The sequence below is a fragment of the Cyprinus carpio genome, chromosome A9 (assembly GCF_018340385.1).
Source record: "Cyprinus carpio isolate SPL01 chromosome A9, ASM1834038v1, whole genome shotgun sequence".
NCBI lineage: Eukaryota > Metazoa > Chordata > Actinopteri > Cypriniformes > Cyprinidae > Cyprinus > Cyprinus carpio.
In genome coordinates this window covers 2,583,919-2,609,233 of record NC_056580.1, presented here as the reverse complement: position 1 = coordinate 2,609,233, position 25,315 = coordinate 2,583,919, and the positions used below count along the sequence as shown (strand labels likewise).

General features: G+C 37.2%; 2 protein-coding genes across 4 annotated transcripts; one reads left to right on the top strand and one right to left on the bottom strand.

Annotated features, from left to right (window-relative positions):
• The first annotated feature begins 85 nt into the window (after positions 1 to 85).
• On the top strand, positions 86 to 19,061 carry LOC109096571 (integral membrane protein GPR155-like). Of its 2 annotated transcripts, none has more exons than XM_042763171.1 (16): positions 86 to 312; positions 1,583 to 2,041; positions 3,796 to 4,195; positions 5,524 to 5,692; positions 6,291 to 6,446; positions 8,055 to 8,138; positions 8,282 to 8,402; positions 8,856 to 8,940; positions 9,419 to 9,509; positions 10,275 to 10,458; positions 11,428 to 11,514; positions 15,162 to 15,301; positions 15,645 to 15,740; positions 15,832 to 15,896; positions 17,923 to 18,057; positions 18,398 to 19,061. In XM_042763171.1, exons 2-16 carry the CDS (start codon positions 1,615 to 1,617, stop codon positions 18,588 to 18,590), a joined length of 2,433 nt encoding a protein of 810 aa, XP_042619105.1. In that variant the 5' UTR covers positions 86 to 312; positions 1,583 to 1,614; the 3' UTR covers positions 18,591 to 19,061. The 2 variants fall into 2 exon arrangements, with proteins under 2 accessions (XP_042619105.1, XP_042619106.1); XM_042763172.1 differs by having other exon boundaries at positions 18,372 to 18,513.
• A 993-nt stretch (positions 19,062 to 20,054) lies between these two features.
• Positions 20,055 to 25,263, bottom strand: LOC109097546 (secernin-3). 2 transcript variants are annotated; one of them, XM_042763173.1, is made up of 8 exons: positions 25,106 to 25,263; positions 24,586 to 24,754; positions 24,272 to 24,453; positions 23,914 to 24,113; positions 23,622 to 23,834; positions 22,866 to 23,028; positions 21,544 to 21,724; positions 20,055 to 21,420 (listed from the first exon to the last, which is right to left on the bottom strand). In XM_042763173.1, the coding sequence occupies exons 2-8, from the start codon at positions 24,739 to 24,741 to the stop codon at positions 21,259 to 21,261; spliced, it is 1,257 nt and encodes a 418-aa protein (XP_042619107.1). In that variant the 5' UTR covers positions 24,742 to 24,754; positions 25,106 to 25,263; the 3' UTR covers positions 20,055 to 21,258. The 2 variants fall into 2 exon arrangements, with proteins under 2 accessions (XP_042619107.1, XP_042619108.1); XM_042763174.1 differs by having other exon boundaries at positions 24,586 to 24,742.
• Between the last annotated feature and the right edge of the window lie 52 nt (positions 25,264 to 25,315).

Genomic DNA, 25,315 nt, shown 5'->3' with positions numbered 1-25,315 from the left:
ATCGAGAGATTTCATAACTGTTTTAATAAAAGAGTTGGAGCTATCTGTTTTGGGCTTACGCAAAGCACCACGTGAAAAGGACCCCGGGCTCATGTGCGCATGCGCACAGCCGCTGCTGCTTTCTACTGACGAACTGAAGTTGTTGTACCATGAGGAGATACTTCACTGCAGCGGTGTGTGACACACACTACTGAGATAACAAGACAAGCGTACAGCACCGAGAGCAGAGGCGACGCGGAAGAGCTCACAGTCTCCGGGTGAGACAGCATGCGCGCGCGCGCGTGTTTCTCACACACTAGATCGGATTTACAGGTGAGTCTGTCAACAACTCCCTACTGTAACCTACACACAGACTCAGGTGTGTTCAGGGCTGCGTTTCTCAGAAGCTTGCTGAGGTAAGTGGGGCGTAGAGGGCAATGCGACGCTTTTGGGAAACGCTGCCTTGACTCCGTCACCACAAGAAAGCAGCACGCGCGGATGTTTAACGTTAGTACGATGCCAGGACCGAAATATCAGTGGTGTCTTGGAGCAAATACTCAAAGTTATGTAAATATAGTAATCATTCAGTATTACCATCTGATGTTTTCACTGTATCTGTCTAGGGTTTGACTAAAACATATTCCCATGTGCCTGTATATTTGCATATATATTTAGAAACATCATAATACCTTTTTAACCATGTAAAGTCTGGTACACTGTGTGCAGTAGTCAGGAACAAATCAAAACAAATACAGAAACATATGCATAATGCATGTACATATACATGCGATCTAAAAGAGTTTGCGTTTGTGTTTTGGACTATATTTTAAACATCAGGCTTTTATGACTCATATAGTATAATATAGTGAGAATACAGAGCTCATACAAATTAAATAAAAAAATAAAAAAAAACACTCAGTTTTATTCAGAGGTGTTATATGCAATTTGCTACAGTTGCTGATATTAATATGGCCAACAAGATTAAATTATGATAGCGTGTAATGGAGCTAATTGAGATTTTTATAATAGTATAGCGGACTATTTAATTAAAAAGCCTATACATATCAGTTGTCACTACATATCTCCCCATAATATGTCTTAGTAAGATGCAATACAATGATGATTAAGAGATGAACAAATAAACATTCCTCAAAAGTATGACGTATCACTTAGTGCTCACATTTAACATGTTTTATCTAAAAATGATGCATGGATAAAGTAAACCTAGGATGCTTTATTCCAGTAAATGTTGGTCTTGAAATATTAATAACAATATGTAAGTTATTTGTACATTTGTACAACTATCAATGAGGCCACAGAAGGCATTTTGGATATTTATTTCAGGCTGTTTAGCAAAATTTTGATTATGATAATAACTTCGAGGCCTTAGAAACTGATGCATACAGTAGGCTTCAGGGTTTGACTAGACAGCACCATTTCATCAGTACTGCCAGGATTTGACTATCTCTATATATTCACACAGTCACTGTGCTACGAAACGGTTGGTTAGAAACACATTTACATATTTACTAGACGTGTATGATATTGTGTATTGTAATAGAAGGCCACACAAACGATTGAAGGTTTTGTTCTTTACTGTCAGAGTGTTTCGAGGGGCCTGCGGTCAGTCTGAAGATGGGCGGTCTGTCGGTGAATAGCTCCATCTTCAGCAGCAGGGGTGGATCTGACGCCCCCTCCGTCCCACCCTGCATGTCGATCGACAAGCTCCTTCCAGCCCTGCTCGAGTGCTTTGGGATCATTCTCTGCGGATACGTCGCGGGCCGCACGAACATCATCCCAGCCACGCAAGCTAAAGGACTGGGCAGCTTTGTGTCCAAGTTTGCGCTTCCAGCTCTGCTTTTCAAAAACATGGTGCTGCTGGACTTCGGCAACGTAATCTGGCCGTTTTTCTTCAGCATTTTGGTGGCTAAAGTGACTGTGTTCTTCTTCGTGTGTGTCCTCACACTTCTGGTGGTGAACAGAGAGAGCCGTTTCTCCAAAGCCGGCCTCTTCTCCATATTTGCCACACAGAGCAATGACTTCGCTCTGGGGTTTCCTATAGGTAAGTGGACAAAGAGAAGCCATACAGTACAGACCAAAAGTTTGGAAACATTACTATTTTTAATGTTTTTGAAAGAAGTCTCTTCTGCTCATCAAACCTGCATTTATTTGATCAAAAATACAGAAAAAACAGTAATATTGTGAAATATTATTACAACTTAAAATAATAGTTTTCTATTTGAATATACTTTAAAAAAATAAATAATTTATTCCTGTGATGCCAAGCTGAATTTTCAGCATCATTACTCCAGCCTTCAGTGTCACATGTAACATCCAGTCTATCACATGATCATTTAGAAATCATTCTAATATTCTGATTTATTATGAGTGTTGGAAACAGTTCTGCTGTCTAATATATTTGATGAATAAAAGGTTAAAAAGAACTGCATTTATTCAAAATAAAAAAAAATTCTAATAATATATATTCTAATAATATATTTTCTTTACTATCACTTTTTATCAATTTAACACATCCTTGCTGAAGAAAAGAATTGATTTTATTTAAAAAAAAAGAAAGAAAAAATTACAGACCCCAAATTACTGACCAGTAGTGTATATTGTTATTACAAAATATTTATATTTTAAAAACATAGCTTCTTTTTTTTTTTTACTTTTTATTCATCAAAGTATCCTAAAAAAGTATCACATGTTCTGAAAAAATATTAAGCAGCAGAACTGTTTTCCAACTTTGATAATGAATCATCATATTAGAATGATTTCTAAAGGATCATGTGATAATGATCCTAAAAATTCAGCTTTGCATCACAGAAATAAATGATAATTTAAAGTATAATAAATTTAAAAACAATTATTTTAAATTGTAATAATATTTCACAATATTACATTTTTTTTCAGTATTTTTGATCAAATAAATGCAGGCTTGATGAGCAGAAGAAACTTCTTTCAAAAACTATTTAAAAATAGTAATGTTTCCAAACTTTTGGTCTGTACTGTATATAAAGTAATAGTCTACAGCATGTGTCTGCTACCAGAAGGAAACTCCATATTACGTGTAACAGAACAAATACAAAAACAGAACGAAACCCACAAATCATGAAAAAATCTGTGGTGTTTGTGACTGTCTACATGTATGTTCTTCCGCTGTCATCTGCCATAAGTTAAGAGTGTGTAGGTAACCCAGTCCACATGCTGTACAGCCTGTTAGTTTAGTTTGAGCTTCATTGAATGCATTTCCAGGGATTGGCACATAGTCCTGGGATGATTCACATAATACCTCACCTCAGTCGGCACGTGACCAGCCTTCAGCATTGCAAAGTGGTTAAAAAAAATAGTGTCTGGATCTGCTTCAGACCAAAAACTGTCCGCATCCAAACCAACGCACAATAATGGTGTGTTTATTAGCATGTGCTGCTGTCCTCAAGTGGATTCTGATTGGCTGTCAACGTTTTTATCGTTCATCCACTGTAACAAAAAAACGTTGTAATAGTGATTCCAATTATATATTCCTCTGTGGAATTATCATTATTCCCTGTTCTCATAGAATTAGAATGATTAATGCAATTTTATAGCTATAGTTATCATCCTTGCCGTGAATGGGCCTTTAAACATAAACATATAGTTTTGGATGGTAGTGTACGCCGAATGCTGTTCCATTAACCTTTGAGCCAGAAATTGCGTAAACAAAAAGTTGAATGGAACTGAAACACGAATTTGCTGTTTGCAAACCCATTTTATCTTCTTTCTTCCACACAAGAAGTTTTTATCTAATGCCAGCCGTCTCTGTCTGCTCCACAGTTGAAGCTCTGTACCGAAACACTCATCCCGAGTATCTGCAGTACATCTACCTGGTTGCTCCCGTCTCCCTCATGGTCCTGAACCCGCTGGGCTTTGCTCTCTGTGAGGTGCAGAAGCGGAGGACAGGTGAACCTCAGCAGCAGAGTAAGCTGCGAGTGCTGGGCTCGGTGCTCCTTCAGGTGCTCAAGAACCCTGTCGTCTTTATGGTGGTGATCGGAGTCATTTCTCACTTCCTGCTGGGCCAGAAGATCCCGCCCTTCATGGAGGAGTTTGTAGATGGCCTGGCGAACTCATTTGGGGGGGCAGCGCTGTTTTATCTGGGTCTGACCATGGTGGGCCAGCTGAAAAAGCTGACCCGCTCCACTGTGGTGGCACTTATTCTCCTCATCACGGCAAAACTGTAAGTCTACCGTGCAAATTGTTAATAGTGAAAGAGAAATATTCCATCGTCATTCGTCGTCTCTCTTCTGTGAAACACAAAATGTGAAGTTTAGCAGAATGTCCACGCTGCTCTTTTCCGTTCAAACAGTTAAAGGGACAGTTCACCCAAAAATAAAAATTGTGCAGTCATTTATGCACTCTCGAGTCGTTCCAACACTGTATGAATTTCGGGCTTCTGTCGAACACAAAAGAAGATATTTTGAAAAATGTACAGGTAGATACAGTTGCTGTTAGCCATTGACTTCCACAGTATTTTTTATTCAAAGAAAGAAACTCATGCTGGTTTGGAACAACTTGAGGGTAAATGATGAGGAAACTTAGGGCTGCACAATTAATTGAATTTCTAATCACGATTACAATTATGGATGCCACAATTACGTAATCGTTCAAAACGGCAATTAATCATTTAAAGTCCACTTATGTTATTCTGCGTGCTTAAGATGCATTTTTTTCTTTCTACACGTCATCTTAAGGGGTTTTACCTTTATTTAATTTTAGTTTTAGTATAACATTGTACTACCATTCATATTTTTACTTTTTTTTTTATCATTTAAAGAAGAAAGCTATCCAATGTATAGTTGACTTTTGAGGCTTAATACTATAGAAAAGCACTAAAAGTGTTTTCAGCTTGTTTATTTTCATATAAAAATACTGCATGCAGTTGCATCAAACAATGGTATAAACATCATTCAATGTAAATTGTGATGATCGTAATTAACAATCGCGTTTACAGTTTCAAGGGAATAATCGACGATTATGATTTTTGTCATAATTGTGCAGCCCTAAGGATACTGTTCCTTTAAGCTCCTAAATGAACCAAAAAAAGCACCATTAAAATGCTCCGTATGAGTTGTGTGTGATATCCCATGTCTTCTGAAATCATATGATAGCTTCGTGGAGGAGTAGACCCAATTTCTTAATAAACTATCTATAGAGTATTCGAATTGCATTTATTTTCAGCCAAAGTCTTCAAGCCACTCACTCTGATCTTTGCATGTTTTTCTAAGGTGAGAAAACTAATTTAATATTCATTTCCTTGCGGTTGTTTGAATCTGTAAATATGCAGGCTTCCACTGTAACTTTGCAGCAGTCTAATGGGAAAGTTCATTAGAGTTAATCCAGCCGCTGATCTGTTTGACCTGTATATTTAGTTTACCCCCAAACTCTTTTTCCGTTCTTACTCGTATTGTTGAGTAAGATTAATAATAATGTTGACAATGCTAAAAATGGTTCCTGTAATCTGAAGTCCTTGGGTTTCGTGATATAATGCAGAACTGATGTCTTTAGGCTGGTGATGCCTCTGATCTGTAGAGGGATGGTTGAGGTCTTGGACCGTGGAAACAGAAGCACGATGAACCACACCAGTCTGTCAAACTATGCCTTCCTGTACGGAGTCTTCCCCACTGCCCCGAGTGTGGCCATATATGCATCACATTACAACATGGAGCTGGAAGTGGTACGGTCTTTGTGTAGATTTGTGTTTTTGCACCATTCATTAATTCATTCGGTCAAAATTAGTACTTAAAATTATTTAGAAAAAACTAAACAAAAGTAAGTCTTAGAGCAGCATATCAGCATGATTTCTGAAGATCATGTGACCCTGAAGACTGCAGTAATGACGCTGAAAATTCAGCTTTGCATCACGGAAATAAATTGCATTTTAACATATTTTGAAATGGAAAACATTTATTTTAAATTGTAATAATTTTTCAAATTATTACAGTATTTTTGATCAAATAAAAGCAGCCTTGGTGAAGATAAGAGACTTAAACATTAAAAAAAATCATACAGACCTCAGCTTTTTTTGAGCTGACATTTTTAAGCTGAATTAGATTTTTTCAGCTTAGGTTGTATGTGTCTGCATATTACAAATGATATTCTACTTTTACATGATTTATTTGTACCTGAAACCACTCCCATGGTGCGCTTAACTTAATTTGAACCTTCTTTAAGTAGTTACATTTTGATTGATTTTATCAAAGTACCGCCACATTTAATTTTTATTTATTTTTTTGGTGATGATCACTTTTATATGAAACGTTTGTCCGGTTCAGGTGACCTCAGGGATGGTGATGGGCACGTTTCTGTCTGCTCCCATCATGTACGTGTCCGCCTGGCTGTTGACCATCCCGTGGATGGACTCGGATCCACTAGCGTCAGCACTGCAGCACGTCAGCTTCAACATCAGCATTATCAGCCTCTTTGCATTGGTGAGTGTCGACACGCAGATGCTCAGTTTTCATTTCTCTTTCTTTCAGTCCAATTTAGTCTGGTTTTGCTTCCTGTTAAAGACAGAAAGGGTTACAGTGTGTTGATATTGGTGTCGGCCCTCATGCCGGTGGGGAGAGCACCTGTTTGTGCTGCTTCTGCTCTCATGCAGGTGATTATTATGGGATGAAGGTAAATCCGTGTTGTTGCCATTGAAACCAGGAATTAAATGGATTTCAATGAGGACATGCTTTGGGAAATCTGTAATGATGTAAAATAATGCTTTTTGCTTAGTTTTTCGGATAATTGAGATAATAGATTTGATGATATTGTGTACGTGTTTGTCTGGATCTATAAATGTATTCAAAATACATGATTAATTTATTAAAACATTAACCGTATTAAAGCTCTTGTAATATATTCAGTCCTCTCAGCAATTTCTGAATTCAGATGAATTGTAAATTGTTGGAGGGTAACATTTTATGGCGTAGTACAATACAACTGTCCTGGTATCATAATGAGTATCAAAAAGAAAACCTCTTAAAAGAATTTCGTAATAATCTTTTTACCGTTTTAAGTTCAAACTGTAAAATGTCATGTGACACAATTATTTAAATTAGTAATTTAAAAAACAATTTGTAAATAGATTGGAAAAATGTGTAGCTTTTTTTAATAGATAATAAATAACAAAAATAAATATAATGTGTGCACTCACATGTGTGAAGGTAAAAAAATATATATAATAATTAAAAATATATATACTGTTACTTGGCTATACCACATTACAAACGGAGGTGTTAAATTTGAACTTTTGTTGAAAAAGGCATAAATGTTTTTCAAAACCATATGATACTAAAATGAATACAAAAGGTACATTTTTGGCATTTTTAAAAGATTTTTCCTTGTCTTAAATGTCCTTATTTGTCCTTTCAGAGTCATATCAAGATTATTTAGGGAAATCTGATAAATCACAACTGAAATTGAGTTAATTCAGCTACTGTATGCGACAAAACACTGATAAATCAACTCATTATAAAAACCAACAATATATTTTTCTTTGGTTTTGACATCAAAACACAAACAAATATGAGCTCAAAACATGCACACATTGAATAAACAAACCCAGTAAAAGTGTTTACATGCGAAGTGAAATTAGAGGGCAGAAGTAAAGTTAAAAAAAGAGCCGTTAGTGTTTGCATGATCATGTCATCACATGTTATAAAACGTTGTCATTATAAGATGCATGCAAACACTCATTTTCATCTTAAGTTGTTATGACCATTGAAGTTCAAGCAGCTCGTGTGTTTGCGTGCCTAGTGTAGATGCTAGCTGCAGTGTTTTCAATCTCAGACTGTGTCATGCTGTTGTCAGATGCAGCTGTTGACACTTCCTTCCTCTTTGCGATCAGCTTGAGAGGGAAAAAAACAAGAAACTGAAGTTTGGTTCAAGCTTATATATAGCAATATACAGACTCTCTGAACCAGTTTAACCAGGTTGTTACTGTAGGTGTATGTTCACATTGGTGATGGAAACACGTTGTGCTGAGAGTATTCAAACTGTGACTTCTCTGAAATGCTCTGCTGATGTTCATGCTCTTCCTGTCCCTGCAGGTGTGGAGTATTGCAGTCATGCTGCTGAGCAGAAAGTTTTGCAGAATTCCTCACATTTTCACCATCAACCTCTTCATGGCGCAGGTAGCTGCTGGGTTTTAGAGACACTGTGCTTTTCCATTAATATCATAAATATGTTTCTGAACATTTCGATTAACGTGAAAGTGCAGCCTGAAGATTTTTCTACTGCACGTTCTGCACAAACTAATACTCTCCTGTGTTTGTAGTTATTAGCCTGTGTTGGCATGATAGCGTGGAACTTCATGGCAGAGCAGGATAACTTCCTGGGTCAGGTGTTGACCTTTACTCTACTGTACATCTCTCTCTACAGCACCTACGTTTGGCCTGGTGAGTCATTCGAGTTTGAAAAATCACCTGTTGCAAAACCATTAAACACTACCTGGTGCACACAACACCATCACAATTCAGAAAATAGAAACAAAACAAAACCCCCAGCACACTGTTTACCACTTAAGCATGTGTTTAACTGCTGAACATGGATATTTCAGTACTGTTTTTGCAAATATTAAATGAAATTTTGAAATTTAAAATAATTAAATTAATTTTTATTAATTGCTATCATTTGTATAGTCCCCTAAGGTTTTATATATATTTATAGCTGGTTTAGTTTAATCAGGTGTGGGTTTACAATGCAACTTCTGTTGTAGATCTGAAGAAATAAACTGTAATGTAAGCAACTAAACATTTTTTATCCAGGGAAAAGTTCAGCTTTTGTTGAAGTGACAGACTTTGGGGGTTGGGTTTGAAGTGTTTGAATAATGTTCTTTGTTGTGTTGTGAGGGCTGATCGCTCTGTCTCTGCTGCTCATGAGGAGGCGCGAGGAGGTGAACTTCAGGCCGGGGCTCACTGTGATCACTGGCTGGGGGTGAGTGGCACATTCAGGACAGTTACTGTACATAATGACCCACTGAGTTACGCTGTGGCAGAATCAGATTGATACTCGGTAATATGTTGCATATGAAGAGTTCATTTGCAAAAATGGATAACTCCGTTTTTAACAATTTTCAAAAATCGTGTTTTTTCTTTGTGCATACATTTAAACCGCAGTTGGGTTATTTTGATTAGGTTAAAAAAACCTAACTAACACAATATAAACATGATAACATGAACAAAAAACATGAGTTATCTGTTTTTGCAAATATAATATTTTCTGATCAATGATTTAAGTGCACAGGCTTGTAGCATTGTGCTTCTGATTTTGTGGTTCACCTTGGATCTGAATGATTTGGTTCTTGACTTAATAACCTTTACTTGAAGAAATTCCAAAGAGACTTTGGGTTGTGCTCTGTTGGACAGCTAAATAAACACTGCTGTCTGCTGTTTTCTCTCTCTGTCCCCTGCAGCGTCCCTGTTCTGGCTGTCAGTGTCCTCCTCCTGACAGGGGAAAGATTGCCAGACACGATCGACTCTGCTTTCTTCTACGGAAAGGCACAGGTACAGAACTGATCAAGCCAAGTCTGATCTGTCAGTTCAGATGATGGCGTCAGGATTGGTTGCTTTAGTAGTGCTGTAAAGGTAGCGTGAGAACAAGATACTGTTTCTCAAATTCAAATGTGCAGAATGGAAAGAGGAGACTAAAAAGGTGAATTTTTGCCTCTGATCATTAACTCACATAAACAACTCATTAGATACTACAGTCCCCCATGAACCAAAGAAAGTGTATTCCACCCTTAAAACACAGTCTAATGTGTGTTGGACTGGAACTGGATCCTAAAATGCGAAAAACAAAACAGATTTCATTATATTTTGTAGGTGTTCAGGCAACAAAAATTGGACTATCAGTGTGAACTAGGCACAAATATATAAACAACACCAGAATCTAGTTCTAGTTCAGCATATCATCTTTCATAAGTACTAATTGAAAGGTGTTTTATTGTTTAATTCTATTATTCCCTTGATGTAGATCAAATTGGTGTTATGGTTTAGTCAACTGGTAGCAGGAAGTGTGTTACTTACAACAGACTTTGAAATAATGCTGTTACGTTTACGTTTATTAAAAGCATGTGCCCAACATGCATTTGCACGTTTGAGATCAAATCGGGAGTTCTTCAGTTTTGAGGTCACCTTGTGTTCTTCTAAAAGCTGGGAAAATGGACCTGAAGTCATGCTGAATGGATAACCCACACTGCGTTTAATGTCAGTTGTCATATAATGAGTATACTTTTGAATTGTTTTTGTTCCCGTTGGTTTGTGTTTCAGGTGACGTGCACATCTGTGGTGTTATTTGTGAGTATCGTGCTGTGTGGCATCTCTCTCACTCTGCTCAGCAGACGGACACAAGACTATCACAGCCTTGAACACGGATCAGCGTCTGACAGTGAGGAGGACACACACACACAGAGCTCTGAGGAGCAGCCCTCTGCTGTAGGCAGCATCAACACAGGTGTGACACCCACGACTCCTCCTCCTTATCTCAACCCGTGGAATCATCATGGGAACCTTAAGATTGGAATTCTTAAGATTGGAATTCTTAAGATTGGAATTCTTAAGATAAAGAGAATGTGTCCTGTATCTGTTTGTGTGAGGGTGTGCGAATTTCAAATTCAGCAAAAACTCGCTGATCATTGTTTACATTTATCAATCATTGGTGTCACTTCAGAGAACTCGTGCACATTCCTAGTAATAGCAATATATATTTAATATATCTAAACCAAAAGTATGATTTTTAATTTGTTTTAAAGAAGTCCCTTAAGCTCATTAAGGCTGCATTTATTTGATGCAAAAAAAATTTTTTTTGAAATTTTATTGCGATTTAAAATAATGGTTTTCTATTTGAATATATTTTAAAATGTAATTTATTCCTGTGATTCAAAGCTCAATTTTCAGCATCATTACTCAAGTCTTCAGTGTCACATGATCCTTCAGAAACCATAATAATATGCTGATTTATTATCAATGTTGAAAACATTTGTGCTGCTTAATATTTCACAATATTACTGTTTTTCTGTATTTCTGATGAAATAAATGCAGCCTTGATGAGCGAAGACACTACTTTAAAAACTTCACTGTCCAGATGTCATCTCAGAAATAAAAATCAGCATTTTTCATTTTCTGTAAATATTTGAGTTAAGGAGAGATAAGACATAGTCACCACATTGGAAAAGGAAGTCAAGCGTGATGCTTTGTGGCATACACGCACATTTTTGATTCATCTGGTTATTTCATAAATAGAGAAAGTGTTCATAGTGAGCATAGAATACATACTATTTTGAGAATGAAAATTGTAGTTAGTAAAAGTAGTATGTAGTATGCCATGCACAGCCTGCAAAAACAATGCATGTAAAACAGCTATGACTGTGTGAAGGATAAAGACTGTGAGAGGATTTGACTGATATTTGTATGTGTTTGTCAGACTGTCAGATGTGCGAGTGTGCATGTGGCCGTCCGCAGTCCGTGCCTGACACAGCAAGCGTCAAAGAGGAAACATCCATCCCAACAGGTTCTCTATTTCCTTCACTTACTGTTCAGACTCTAAGTAGGTCAGAGATGGCTTCGTTGTCCTCCTTTGAGGCCTTACTGTAGCTGGAGCTCAACAGAACGTACAGCAGAAGGAATGCAGAAGGAAGTTATGCATAAAAAGACATCGAATAGTCCGTTGATGGTTGAATAGTTCTTCCTCATATCAACACTTTAAATACTAGATTTGGTTTCCTGGTTAGCTGATTATAAAGACTGCTTTCAGAGAGTGGAGGCAAATCTAGAAGATCTAGAATCAATCTAGAAGTCACTGGAGTTCACATGCTCACTACATCTGAAAACAGGTTTTCTCAGTTCGTCTAATCATTTCATCAAGATCTGCTCACCTTTAGACACAGAAAACTAGCAGGAACTCTTTCTGGTCTTTGTACATGTTCAGATGTCAGATTTGCACACTGTAAATTGAGCGAGCATGTGCAGAGGTGAAGTCCGTTGCAGCTTTGAACTTCAGCACGTCTGAAACATCATCTGTAAATATCATCAGTTATGCTGATGAAGAACGAAAAGCGTTCTTGATAACAGTCTGTTCCTCATATGTGGACCACTTTTTGATACTTTGAGACTAAAGATGTACGATATTATCGGACTGATATCAGAATCGGCAAATAATGGATTTAAATGTAAATATCGGCATTGGCCCGATATGATAAATTATGCCGATATGTCTTGCTGATAAGAGGAATACATTAACTGGCATGTGCTCAGGGTGTGCTAGTGATTAGATCACATCAACAGTGTGGCTCATTCTGGAAGCAAAGTTTTGTCTGAATGATGATTAGATTCACTCTTTTGGATCGCTGCATTTAATCTGTGAAAGCGTGTACAGAATGACGCGTTCGGTGTATGATAAGCCCCTTTCACACAGAGATTCCGGATAATACACGGCTAATGTGTCCCGGCAATTGTTCCCGGATTGTTAGTTTTTGGTTCATTCACACTGCCAGTGATTTTTCGGAATATGTGCGTGCGTTCACACACAACCCGTAAAGGTCAGGCTGTGACGTGTAATGCACGAGTCGAAAACGCTAGGTACGTCAACTTTCACTGAAGCTGGCGAACGATCTCAGCTTCAGCGTGGATAGTGAGGAGCTAACTGATCTCTGCTTCATTACAGTTTGCACATATTTTTTTTTCGTCGTTTAATTTGATCTGACTTTGATATGCCTTGAAAAAGAGTGGCAAGATAGTATGAGTATTAAGTACGACACACCCTTTACAGCATTGGTTCTGGCTTTTGTTCACACAGCGCTCGTTCCGGGACTGAACCCGGCAACGTTACTAGGTCCCCAACCCGGGATCGATCCCGGAATCAATCCTGGGACATGTTTGCATTCACACAGAAGGCGATCCGGCAATTTTCCGGGACTAATCTGCAGTGTAATAGGGGCGCTAGAGTAAACAAAACAGTAAGCATGTGCAGCGGCAGCCTCCCCCAGGTCCTAACACCCGTTCTTTAAGGAGTTTTAATCTGTAAGGGTCGCTGTTGGCCTACTTCTAATTAAATTAAAAGTAAAATAGCCTACAAGAAATAATATTTGAGCCACTTTTCCACTGAAATGATATGCCAATATGTCCCAGGAACTTTTTTCCAGAAACCTTTTTTCCCCATCAGACCTGTCACTGTCTGCATTTCCATCGCGGTCTAAAGTACTGGGAAGATTAGGCAAATAGTCTGGTGACGTATGTCTGCGCGCGTTTCTCAATACCAAGTATGCAAATTTTGGACTTTTGGTGACGTATGTCTGCGCGCGTTTCTCAATACCAAGTATGCGAATTTTTTGGTTTTTGTATTCTGTGGTTTTGGGTTTTTGTGTTTTTGTCTCGGGAGTACGAGACAATGCAGGTAATTTTTTTATTATTTAGTTTGATTGTATTTTGTGTTTGTTCTATTAATTAAGTCCCTGATCTGCGTCTATTAATATGTTTAAATGAAAATGAAAAGGGACAGTGGCCTTTGATATATTTTTGTCTTATTGCAGTAGCCAAGGTGAGCTTGTTTTCCTGTTTTCATTTTAACATATTAATAGATTACTAGAATAAAGACCAAAGATTACCTGTTAAGATTTACCCAAAACAAATTATATCTTATGTTTATCCACTAAAGAGACATCAGAGCCAGCGGCAAATGTCACAGAAGGACTAGCCGAGTTGAGGCTGCACTCGTTGGGAAGCATGAGCTGATCGCGTGGAGCTCCCGTCTCCGAAATCAGCGAAGCATATTTTCAAAAAGGTGCTGTTTTTATAAATAAACAGCAGATTTGAGTTTTAAACAACTACATTCTCACCTGAAATACTTTAAAAACTACATTTCATGACACAATAATAGTAATATTAAAAAAAAAATTATGTGAATGGTGGTTGAAATCACAATGCTGCGTGAACTCAACCAATCAGCATGTTCAGCGCCCAAGTCCCACCTTTGAAAAAGTACTACCTCGCCAGCAGGGACATTCTGAGGGGCATTATTTTTACCTGGAACTTTATTTAGATCCTGGTTCCTGTGGTAGAAACACAAAGAGTACCCGCCCAAAGTCTCTAGTTCCTGGGTAAAGTTCCTGCGGTGTAAAAGGGGCTTTAGACTGTGTTTCTGATTAAATAAAGCAGTAATTGATGTTGTAAAATAATGAGTATGTTTTGATTTATAGGTCAGAAGCTATAGCTTACATGAAAAAAAAGAAAAAAAATCACAAACATGACACTTGTAAATTAAATAATTTGATATAAACTGACTTATTCATTAATGTGTAATATGTTTTATTTTTTAAACAAATCATAAGCTTTAAAAGATTTCTGAAGAATTTTTACAATAACAGACCTCTTTGGAAAACTTTGGATGTATTTTTAAAGTTTCTATCTTAAATTTCAAACTTTTGAGTTCCAGCGTTTAGTTTCCTGCTAAGCGCTCGTCGTCACAGTTGTAAACACTAGGGCTTTCTTTCTTCTTTTCGCGTAGCACCCAGACCATGTTTCCAGGCGGCCGTTAAAGAACAACGACATGTCATGAAATCCTTTAACCAATCCAACAACTTCGAACTCCAGTGTTTACACTTTTGTGTTCCGTTCAGACGTCAGCCAACGGTCTGTGAGCGTTACTTGAGGCTGAGACTTAACACTGCTCTCTGGGCGATTGATAGTTTTTCAAAGCTTCAATGTGGTGTTGTTTATTTAATTTTCTAACAAATAAGTTCTTGTTAAAAACTAACCAAAATTAAAAATATTTTGCTTATGACTTCTGCACAGGAGAGACTTGGTGTTGTTTCCAAACAAAAGGAAATATGTCAGTATCGGTATCGGCCAAAATGAGGTGAAAAATATCGGCATATCGGCAAAAATCCAATATCGTGCATCCCTATTTAAGACCTTTTGAGCATCTCAGACATGGTCACCTATACTTTTATGTGTGTAATATTATAAAATGTACGGAAAAGTTGTATGAACATTTGAGTTTTACATGAAATGAGGGTCTGTAATGATAGAATCTTTACTATGACACAAACTATTCCTTTAATAACTTCCACAACAATAAAACATCACTAAAAGTGAACAGAATGCATTTAAATATATTGTAAAATATAATGTAATGTGCATTATATTCAATGCATGTTTCAGGTCAGTGTAGCCAGCAGTGTACATCCACAAGCTGTTTGCTGGTGGAAGAGGAACAGAAAGTGGCAGATGGACAAAACGCAGACATACAGTCGACGAGACACATGCTCGTGTGTCTGTTACTGACCGTCAGTCTGCTCGCTGTGAGTACAGTCGCTTACCATGCACGTGCAATTAATATTTATACCTACCATGGTCAAGAATGTGATGAAACTGAATTAAAATCAAATAAATTAAAATTACACACTAAAAAATTATGCAAGTGCCCTGATACTGTAATCAAAAAAAGATTTTTGCTTGCTTTTGTGTATGATACCATGCTTTTTTTTTTTTTTTGCTCATTTCATTATGCATACCACTCTTATCTGTGGGTGGAGTTTCACTGTTATGTACAGTTAGAGTCTAGTCATTCTTCTGTGAATTGTGTGTGTGTGTGTGTGTGTGTGTGTGTGTGTGTGTGTGTGTGTGTGTGTGTGTGTGTTGTAGAATCTCTCCAGCTGTCTGTGGTGGCTCTTTAATAAAGATCCAGGGCGGCTGTATCTGGAGCTGCAGTTCTTCTGTGTTGTGGCCAACTATGGGCAGGTAAACCAGTGTCACATGAGTTGTGCTGAAGTCTAACTATGTTACAGCTTTTACTGAAACATGCATCTATTATTGTTTTTTTCCACTGTAGGGTCTCATTTCATTTGCCTTTTTTGGCCTTGACAAGCATTTAATTATTTCTCCGTTCAAAAAGAGGTAAGAGTTTTATTAAAAGGCTCATATGATGATGAATCAAAAATTTTTCTTAATCTTTTGAGATATTGTGAAAGCACACTGTCTCTTTCTGAAATCACAACTTCCTCTCCAGTCCAAAAAGAGCATTTATTGAGACGGAGCTGATTTTTATTTATTTTTTTTATATATTTTTATATATATTTTTAAAGTTTTTAGATAATTAGTTGATTAATTTGTTTGTTTGAATGGGTGAAAATTTGGTGATTGAGTTTATTTATTTATTTTTAGATAGTTCTAGGTTTAGTTGATATTTCGGGATTAGTTTGAGGCAACTGATAAAATATTGAAATATGATACACAGAAAAACACTTCAAAATAGTTTGATGTTATATCAGTGAGGAGCGGTTTTATAGTAAATTAAGAAGTTAAATAAACAGTATTACTGAATTTAAAACTAAAAACATTTAGAAGTTAAATAAACAGTATTACTGAATTTAAAACTAAAAACATTGTATCTGTATATCTGTGTATCTGAGGATAAAAAGCAGATTTCTTGCTCTTATATTGTTGTTTTAAATGGAATATAGACTGCTAATAGCACATAATAAATGCTGTAATGCTTCTATGCATTGCAGATCCTCTTTTTACCTACAGTGCCTGCTGCCATGTCACGGTTAGGTCATACAGGAAAAGCTATAAAGAGAATATATTCTCAAACAGCAGAGAAGAACTAATGATAATAGTGTGTTGTTTCTGGCTGTGTGTAGCACCTGCTGCTCTGCAGAGAATTCGGCTGGTGCGAGAAACAAGATCCCTGATCTCTGAACAATGGCACATTTCAGTTAGGATTGCTTTGTGATCCTGTTACACTGTAATGCAGCGTTGCAAAAAAAAAGGCTGTTATTGAAGGATGGAGAAGATAAAAACAACTTGACAGCAAACCCACAGCACAATGCTGTCTCTCATTGTACACGCAAATATGGCATTTTCATAAGTCCTGACGGCACAGCTGCCCGTTTCATTTTAAGGGTCAGAGAGAGGGTAGAAAATTGGCACAAAAAACTTGATTGACATTTATAAGTGGTGAGGAAAATGAATAAATAATTGAATGGGTTCGTATTCCACATTCTTGTAGCATTTGTAGTGAAATTACCCATTTAATGCCATTATAATGTTAAGGTTGCTTTTTGAAAAACTTTTTTTTGTTTTTATGTTTTTGTGGCTTTTCTTCAATAAATGGTCTGGATGAGGGGAAGGAGCGTTTATTTAAAAAGAAGAAGAAAGATGCTGTTTACAGGAGTAGTTCACCCAGAAATGAAATTTTGCTGGACATGTGCTCACTCTCATGAGTTTGTTTCTTCATCAGATTTGGAGAAATGTAGCATTGCATCACTTGCTCAGCAGTGGATCCTCTGCAGTGAATGGGTGCCGTCAGCATGAGAGCTGATTTAAACATCACAATAATCCACGGCACTCCAGTCCATCAGTTAACGTCCGGTGAAGAGAAAAGCTGTGTGTTTGTAAGAAACAAATCCATCATTAAGATGTTTTAACTCAAAATCAGTCCTTGCTTTCTCCGGTGAAATATCAGGAGAGAAATATGCACCGTTTATAAACAAAAACAGTCCATAACAGCTCTAAACAAATATGATGTGAGAGGATGAGAAGGACTTTTTCACTGTTGGAAGCGTTATTATGGATTATGGACACATATTTTGGCCAGACGTGACAGTAGAAATTTAAAATGTCTTGATGGATTTGTTTCTTACAAACACGCAGCTTTTTTCTCTCTTGGTGTGGATTACTGTGATGTTTTTATCAGCTGTTTGGACTCTCATTCTGACGGCACCCATTCACTGCAGAGCATCCATTGGTGAGCAAGTGATGCAATGCTACATTTCTACAAATCTGATGAAGAATCGTCTAGGATGGTTTTTATTTTTATTTTTTGGTAAACATTTAATGTGAAAATGTAAAGGTGTTGTCCAAGCCGTATACTGTACATAACTACTGTACTAATGAAGCGGTCTTCTATATGTTGCTAAAGGTTAGCGAGCCTGTGGCAGGGTTGGGGTCAGGAGGTCACCGGCTCTGCGGCGTCTGAGGAGATCAGACTGACCTGTACTCAGTTCCTCACATATCATAAAGAGCAGTGCGTCAGAGACATCGTTCACAAGAAAAGGTGAGAGACCCTTCACTGCTGTTTTTTTTTTGCACTGAATTGTTTTAATTTAACCATTCAATTGCATGCATTGATTTATTTCTGCAATTATAGTCTTAATTTTGCATGTTACATCATGTTCATTAAAACATATTTGCATGAATCTTAACTTTTTTTTTTTTTAAAGCATGACCCTTTCTGATTTATTTTTTTTTAAACCTCTCCTTGGCTTTCTGATCATCTCTCGTGTCCTGTCTATGTGCCGCTTGCTACCCTTGCCTGCCTGCTTGTCTGTCTCTCGGTCTCCTTGTCTGTGTGGTTTGGGTCGGGTGCAGTCGGTGACACATGCTCTGCTATGCAGGTGCGGAGAGAGAAGCACCACAGAGACGTTCCTGGGCAGTGACCTGGTGCGCTGGCTGCAGAGCGTGGGATTGGCCAGTGACCCGGGCGAGGCTCTGGTGTACGGCTCACGTCTGCTGGAGGGCGGAGTCATTCAACACATCACGCTTGAGCACGGCTTCCAGGATGAAGCGCTGCACTACCGCTTCACATAGAGGAGCTTAGCCAGTGACACAGCGCACATTTAAGTGAATTATTTATCCTACTGATTAATAGCCATAACCAGATGTGAAAGTAATTGGTAAAAATGAGATCTTGAAGACTTTACCTACCTCACACATTCAGGACATGACTGGAAATCCTGCTCATCTGTTTTTACTCCTCTTAGTGTTATTATACGATAATAATTATTATACTAATTATTATTATTTTTTATTTTTTTTTGACTGCTATATTGAACTGCCTGACACATTCATTTCATAATTTTATTTATCCATAACAGATCAAATTGAATGTAAAGTATAAGGTTTACAGCTGATTCTGCACCACACTGGTTGTTATTGCAGTTTTTTTTTTTTTATGAGATTATTATTATTATTATCATAAAATGGACAGTTAGTAAGTTATTTTTATGTTCAAGTCCTGCTAACTTGCAATTTCTGCAATAAAACATGTCTCCAGATGAATCCTTCTGAGTCTGTTGTGATTAACTGCATGGGATATCTGTGCTTCATAGAAAGAATATATTAATATGGTAATATATTATATAATTTTGTATAAAAATACATATGTGTAATTCAGAGATGAATACTGTTTAAAGCAGAACTGTGTAAATGTGGCGCTCTAGCGGTTCATAAACAGAGCTGCACGCATCCCGCGGAAGAACATTCTAACCGGAGCTACTTCTCCAAGTTTATGTCTATGGCGATTCACGCAGGTATGTGTTACTCCGCACTTATTATAAATGTACCGTAGTGATTTGGGTGGTTTGGTAAATGATTTTATGATGCACTCGCTCATTATATACATTTCGCAAATTTTGAACACAGAAAAAGTTACATAGTGTTGCTTTAATACCCAGCCAAAAAATTACTTTAAATGAATATACAATCTAATTTCAATAATGGTAGCCCTTTATTTTACAGTCCTGTTCTGCATGTGCATATTATGTACTTATTATAGTACATTATAGTATAATAACTGGGAAAATAAAGAGGTACTAACCCCCTTTACCAATGTAGTTACATTATATTACCAAGGACTTGATAAGTACACTGCATGTACTGTAAAATAAAGTGCAACCCATTTAATAATAATAATAAAAATTATATTGTGATTATAGTCAGGTCTTTGTTGTTTGTTGTCAAAAAAAAAGTATCAACAAACAAAAGTGTGGCTACTAAAGTTTACTCAGCAGCTATAGACAAATTCTGAAGGAATTAACATTCTAAGACCAAAACAAGGGACGGAATTCCAAATGATTCATCATCTTCACTGGAATTGATTTGTAGGAAGTGGGCGCCAGACAATTTTTTGATTACACAGTAACAACAGATTAAGGTGACAGTGAGTGTCATCTGCTTTACCTGCTCTCCTTTGAACACTGTTGTCATTTTATCACATTATTGAGTTCCATTATTCCAAAAACAACAATAAAGGCATGCTCATGGACTTTTGAGTGTTTTCTGAACAGATCTACTTTAATAGAGCGGTGACTTAGTAGGTTCCTGGAAACGTAATGTTCACACAATCAAACATTTCTGGAATTAATATTTAACTGCAAGTGTTTGATGAGTGCATAGGATATCATAGAAACGAATCGGCACTGAATATGGACAAGGCAAGGCAGACAATTTAGATTTCCCATTTGAGATCTTTGACACACACTCTAAAATGGTAAAAACATCCCATTATTTTAACTGAAGTAACACATCAGTGATGAGAACACTGTGACAAGTTAAAATATATTAGCCTTTACGGTCACATTATAATTTAAGGTCCAGTTCTCACTATTAAAGTTAAGACTTTGCCTCAATATAACTCCTAATTTGCTGCTTATTAATAGTAAGATGGGATAGGTCTAAAATTTGGTCTTGCAGAATAAGTAATATGTGCTTTATAAGTACTAATAAACAGCCAATATGCTAGTAATATGCATGCTAGTTAAAAGTAAGAATTGGTCCTTAAAATAAAGTGTTAGCTTATTGACTATTACAAGTTAAGAGTCTTCTATACAATGATTTCAAATGATATCCAAACACACAGGAAGAGCCTGCATGACTGTGCAAATCATATCTCACACTAGCTCTCGGCAACCGTACAAGGGTGTTCATTCAACTTTGGGAACTTTTATGATATGGTACTTTTTGGGAACTTTTATGATGTGGAACTTTTTGGGAACTTTGGGAACTTTTTGAGAACTTTTATGATATGGTACTCTTTGGGAACGTTTATGATATGGAACTTTTTGAGTGTTTTTTAAAATATGAAGCTGTATGGAGGTCACACCATTAAAACCGCCTTGGATTTTGTTAACCATGCCTTCATTTATATTGGTTACTTTTCAGATGGTTTATATATAGATTTAGTTTTACCAAAAGATTTATTATTTTTACACTTTACAATAATGTTCCCTTTGTTAACAGGTTATAAAATATAGCTAGTATCAGTAAAGACCTTCAATTGTGAGGCATGTGATGTAAACAGAAATCAGACACAATTAAATATTCTGTTCATATCAATTTTGAGCTGAATTATTTCTTATTACGCCTCCATTCCAAGCTGCAATTTCGTGAAACAGATGAAAAGTGTGTTTTAGTGTCCAGAGTGCCCATAGTTGAAGAAACACCCAATAATCCAGTTACAGCACTTCTAAACTGAGTCTCAGGCGCTGCTGTAGATACTAAACTCCTCGTCTACAGTGTCTGTGAAGAGATGAACCGGCAGCGTTGCATCTTCAATCCCCTCAGTTAGATATTTCTCCATCTCTGCCAGCTTCTGCTTCTCCAGAGCTCTCATCTTCTCTACGATCCTCTCTCCTCTCTCCTGAACACACAAATAATATGACTCATCATACGAGATTAGAAATATTTATCACTCTTAAAACACTTTGTGCAGTGCGACTACATTGTGGTATTTTAGCCACAAGCGTTCTGTGTAACCGCTCACCCTGGTGCTGTCGATGATGGCGGCGGCCACCTCGTGTTTCAGAAACAGAGGGTGTTTGCGGTTGGGTTTGCTCTGGAAACGGGGTTTCTTCTTCACAGGGTCCTCTTCTCCAAAACACGGAGAGCACGTGTGCTTCAGCTGCTTTATGTCCATTACAAAAATAAATGGCTTAAAGACAGACCTGTGGACAAAAAATAAATAAAAACATATGCAGATTTACGTTTGCAGGATTTTGATAATTGAGCAATTCACCGATAATTCGGTTTTAACATTTTTGAAGAAAGTTTCAAAGTTGTGTTGTGTTGTCGAAAAAAGAGCAGATAAATTACAAGCAATAATAGTAGTAATGCTTGCCAAAGCAAACACCACTAGTATTAGTAATAGTATATTAATAGGAAGTTGGCTATTCAGGGCTGTTTAAAAATTTGACATACTCCTCTGAGGGTTTCCAACCGATTGCCACCAAACTCTGTGAACATGATCTCAAGACATTGAGGATGCTAAATTGCGAAGGGATTTTTGATAGTAACTAATAATTATAACTGAAAATCATAACAGAAAATAATTGACAATTTATCTTTAAAATCATGTTCAAACTGTAGTAACGGTAGCACTTTATGAAAAGGTTCATTAGTTAACTACTTTAGTTCTCATGAACTAAGCATGAACAATATTTATAAATCTTATCTAATGTTAATTTCAACACTCACCAATGCATTATTAAAATCAAAAGTTGTGCTTGTTAATATCAGTTAACGCACTGTGAATGAACATGAACTAACAATGAACGACTGTATTTTCATTAACATTAACAAAGATTAATAAATACTGCAATAAATGTATCGTTCATTGTAATATTTGTTGTAACTAGGGTTGCAAAAAGTTTTCCAGTAAATTTCGGAAACTTTCCAGGTTTTTATTTGGAATCTTCCATGGATTTTTAGAAAGTTTCTGGAAATTTACAACACTAGGTGTAACTAACATTAACAAATGGAACTTTGTTGTGAAGTGTTACCATAGTAACACTAGAATTTAAGGTCACACATCACAATAAGTTTCCATTTTTTTTTAAGGTTAACTACATAAGTTAACATGAACTAACAATGTTAGTAATAATCTATTACTTAATCTATAATAATATAATAATAATCTAATATTTGTATCAACATTTGTAATACATTATTAAAAATGGAATTGAGCTAGCATTATCTAACAATGAACTGTTGCATATGTTAACTAACATTAACAAAGATGAATAAATAATGTAACGAATGAAGATAGCATTGTTAACGTCATTTGATACATTAACTGCTGTACTGTACCTGTCAGGGTCTGGAGTAGCAGTGAAGAAGTGGACACCGGGGAAATTCTGGTCTTTCGGGACGACGGACACCATACTTCCTGTCGTCATGAACATTCCCTCCATATTGATTCCGCTTTCCTTATCCCTCAAAATATCCATCATGGTCTCTGCCGTGATGTGGCCTGTAAGACAGTATAACGATATTACAACTGTCCATCAATAATCTACTTCACAATCCTAAATAGCAATTTAGAGTGATTTACTGTACCAGTCAAAAGTTTGGACAATTCTATTTGTTTTTTTATTATTGTTTTCGACATTAAAATAAAAGTAAAGTCATTAAAACTATGAAATATCACAAATGGATATATGGCGTACTCAAAACTATCAATTCTCTTAATTTTGAGCTTCTTTGTCCAGATTTTTACACCAAATAATCAAATAAATTATAAACTATTTTCATTCTAAATGAAGCCAGTGAAGTAAAAAAAAAACTTTGTCCAGACTGAAGGAATTCCCATGTTCACTGAGAACACAGCATTCACCAAAAGCCAACAAACATTACATTTTCATTTTAGTTTTGTAAAGAAAGGCCCTATTCTTATTATCAGTCTATAAACCTCATGTCAAGCATGTGAGCAAAAGCCTTTGGATCCCGCATCATAAACACAAATCCACTTAGGTGTGTTCAGAGATATAACTGGGAGTCACAATCATTCAATTACACTGGCATGAATGCGTGAGTAGATTATTTAGCACTTTTCATCTGACAGACCCTCGCTCTTCTGCAGAAGCTTGCGGCCCTCGCAGAAGCGTCCCCCTGCCGCCTCGATCCGGGCTGTGTTGGAGTACGAGTAAACCTTAGCAAAGTTGAACGTAGCCTTTCCGTTCCACCAGCCCTGCTCCTGTGCATACGTCCTCAACTCCGGGTGCTCCTTATCGATCTTAGCAGTAATGGAGTACTCGTTAGAGATGTTCCTATAGCCGGCTTTGAGAGAGGGAGACAGCATTAAACGCTTTGATTGATTTCCGTTTGAAGCTGTAATGTTGCAAGCCTCAGGATTTACCCTCCACTCTCTCTGCTGCCCAGTACTTCCCAGCGGTCTCCAGCACCCAGGCCTCGGTGCGGTCTGATATGAGGAAGCTGTTATGGTAGGTGAACCCACACTCATCCTCCATACAGTTCCCTCCCTGGCCGTATTTCTCCAGCAGCTCTGTTATCACGTCTACAGCGCGCTCCGCACTGTCTGCCCTCTCCAGAGCCAGCCTACAGTACACACAGACCACCAGCGTTCAACCCCTCGTTTAAAAAAAACCCGTCCCATATAAACACACACACTGCTACATGAAATTCAGAATATAAACATATTGTATTTATATTAGTAAATACGACATATTGTATTGAGAAACTGTGTCTTGGGTTACCTGACGAGATCCATGCCCAGCAGAGCCTCTTCACCATCCACACTCTCTTTCCCCCAAACCGCCTCGTTCCCGATGCACACCTGATGCTCGTTCGCCCCCATCTCTGCCCCCCACAGCCAGGCGGGACGACTCAGGACCACTGCATGAGTCTGAGCCACCTGCTCGATCTCTATATAAGTACACTGATCACATGACAAAGACAAGGGTTCTTTTATGTTTGACATAAACATAGATTTTGAAGAATAATAAAGCGTGCACTACTCATTTGAAGCCTGCGGGAGAGACTACAGCTGTATCAGATCTTCTTGAGATACCTCAAGCTTTTCTTCTGGTTCATGTTTCTTAGCAGGGAAGTAGACCACCTCTTGAACTTCATCGCAGGGTCTGTCCGAGTTCTTCCCGAAGACTATCCGCTGACCCTCTGTAGATGGAGGCAAGGCTACGAAAGTGTCGCAGGAGGTTGGATACATCCTGAAATAAAAACTAAATAAACAGAAACATTCAGTGGAAATTATTATTATTATTATTATTATTATTATTTTAACATACAGTGTTCATGTGCTGAAAGACTACTATAGGAGTTATGATGCCATCATGTCTGTTCATGCATGGATGACATGGCAACCATTGATTTAATAGAAAAAATAAAGAAAGAAAATAACCAGACCTTGATGTAACAGGAATTTAAACTATACCACACCAACAGCATGAATGAACCCTTAATAGCATATAGGTCTTTGCATGAAACATTCATTCAGTAGCTTTTAAATATATTCAAATATTAGCAGTCATTTTTACAATGGTATACAATATGTCTTAAATAATATGTTTTACCTTGTCCAACTATATACGTTTATACAAATACCAGGTACGAAGAGAATCACTGTTCTGTTCGATGAGATTAAGCATCTGTTTACTCTCCTTTTCGTTTCTCCATAAACAAAACTGCCTGCAGACTGACACAACCCCGCATGCTCCGAGACCTGATTCAACGTCATACAATCCCCCGCGCCACCGATCTCACGTGTGAGTCTAGTCCATCCA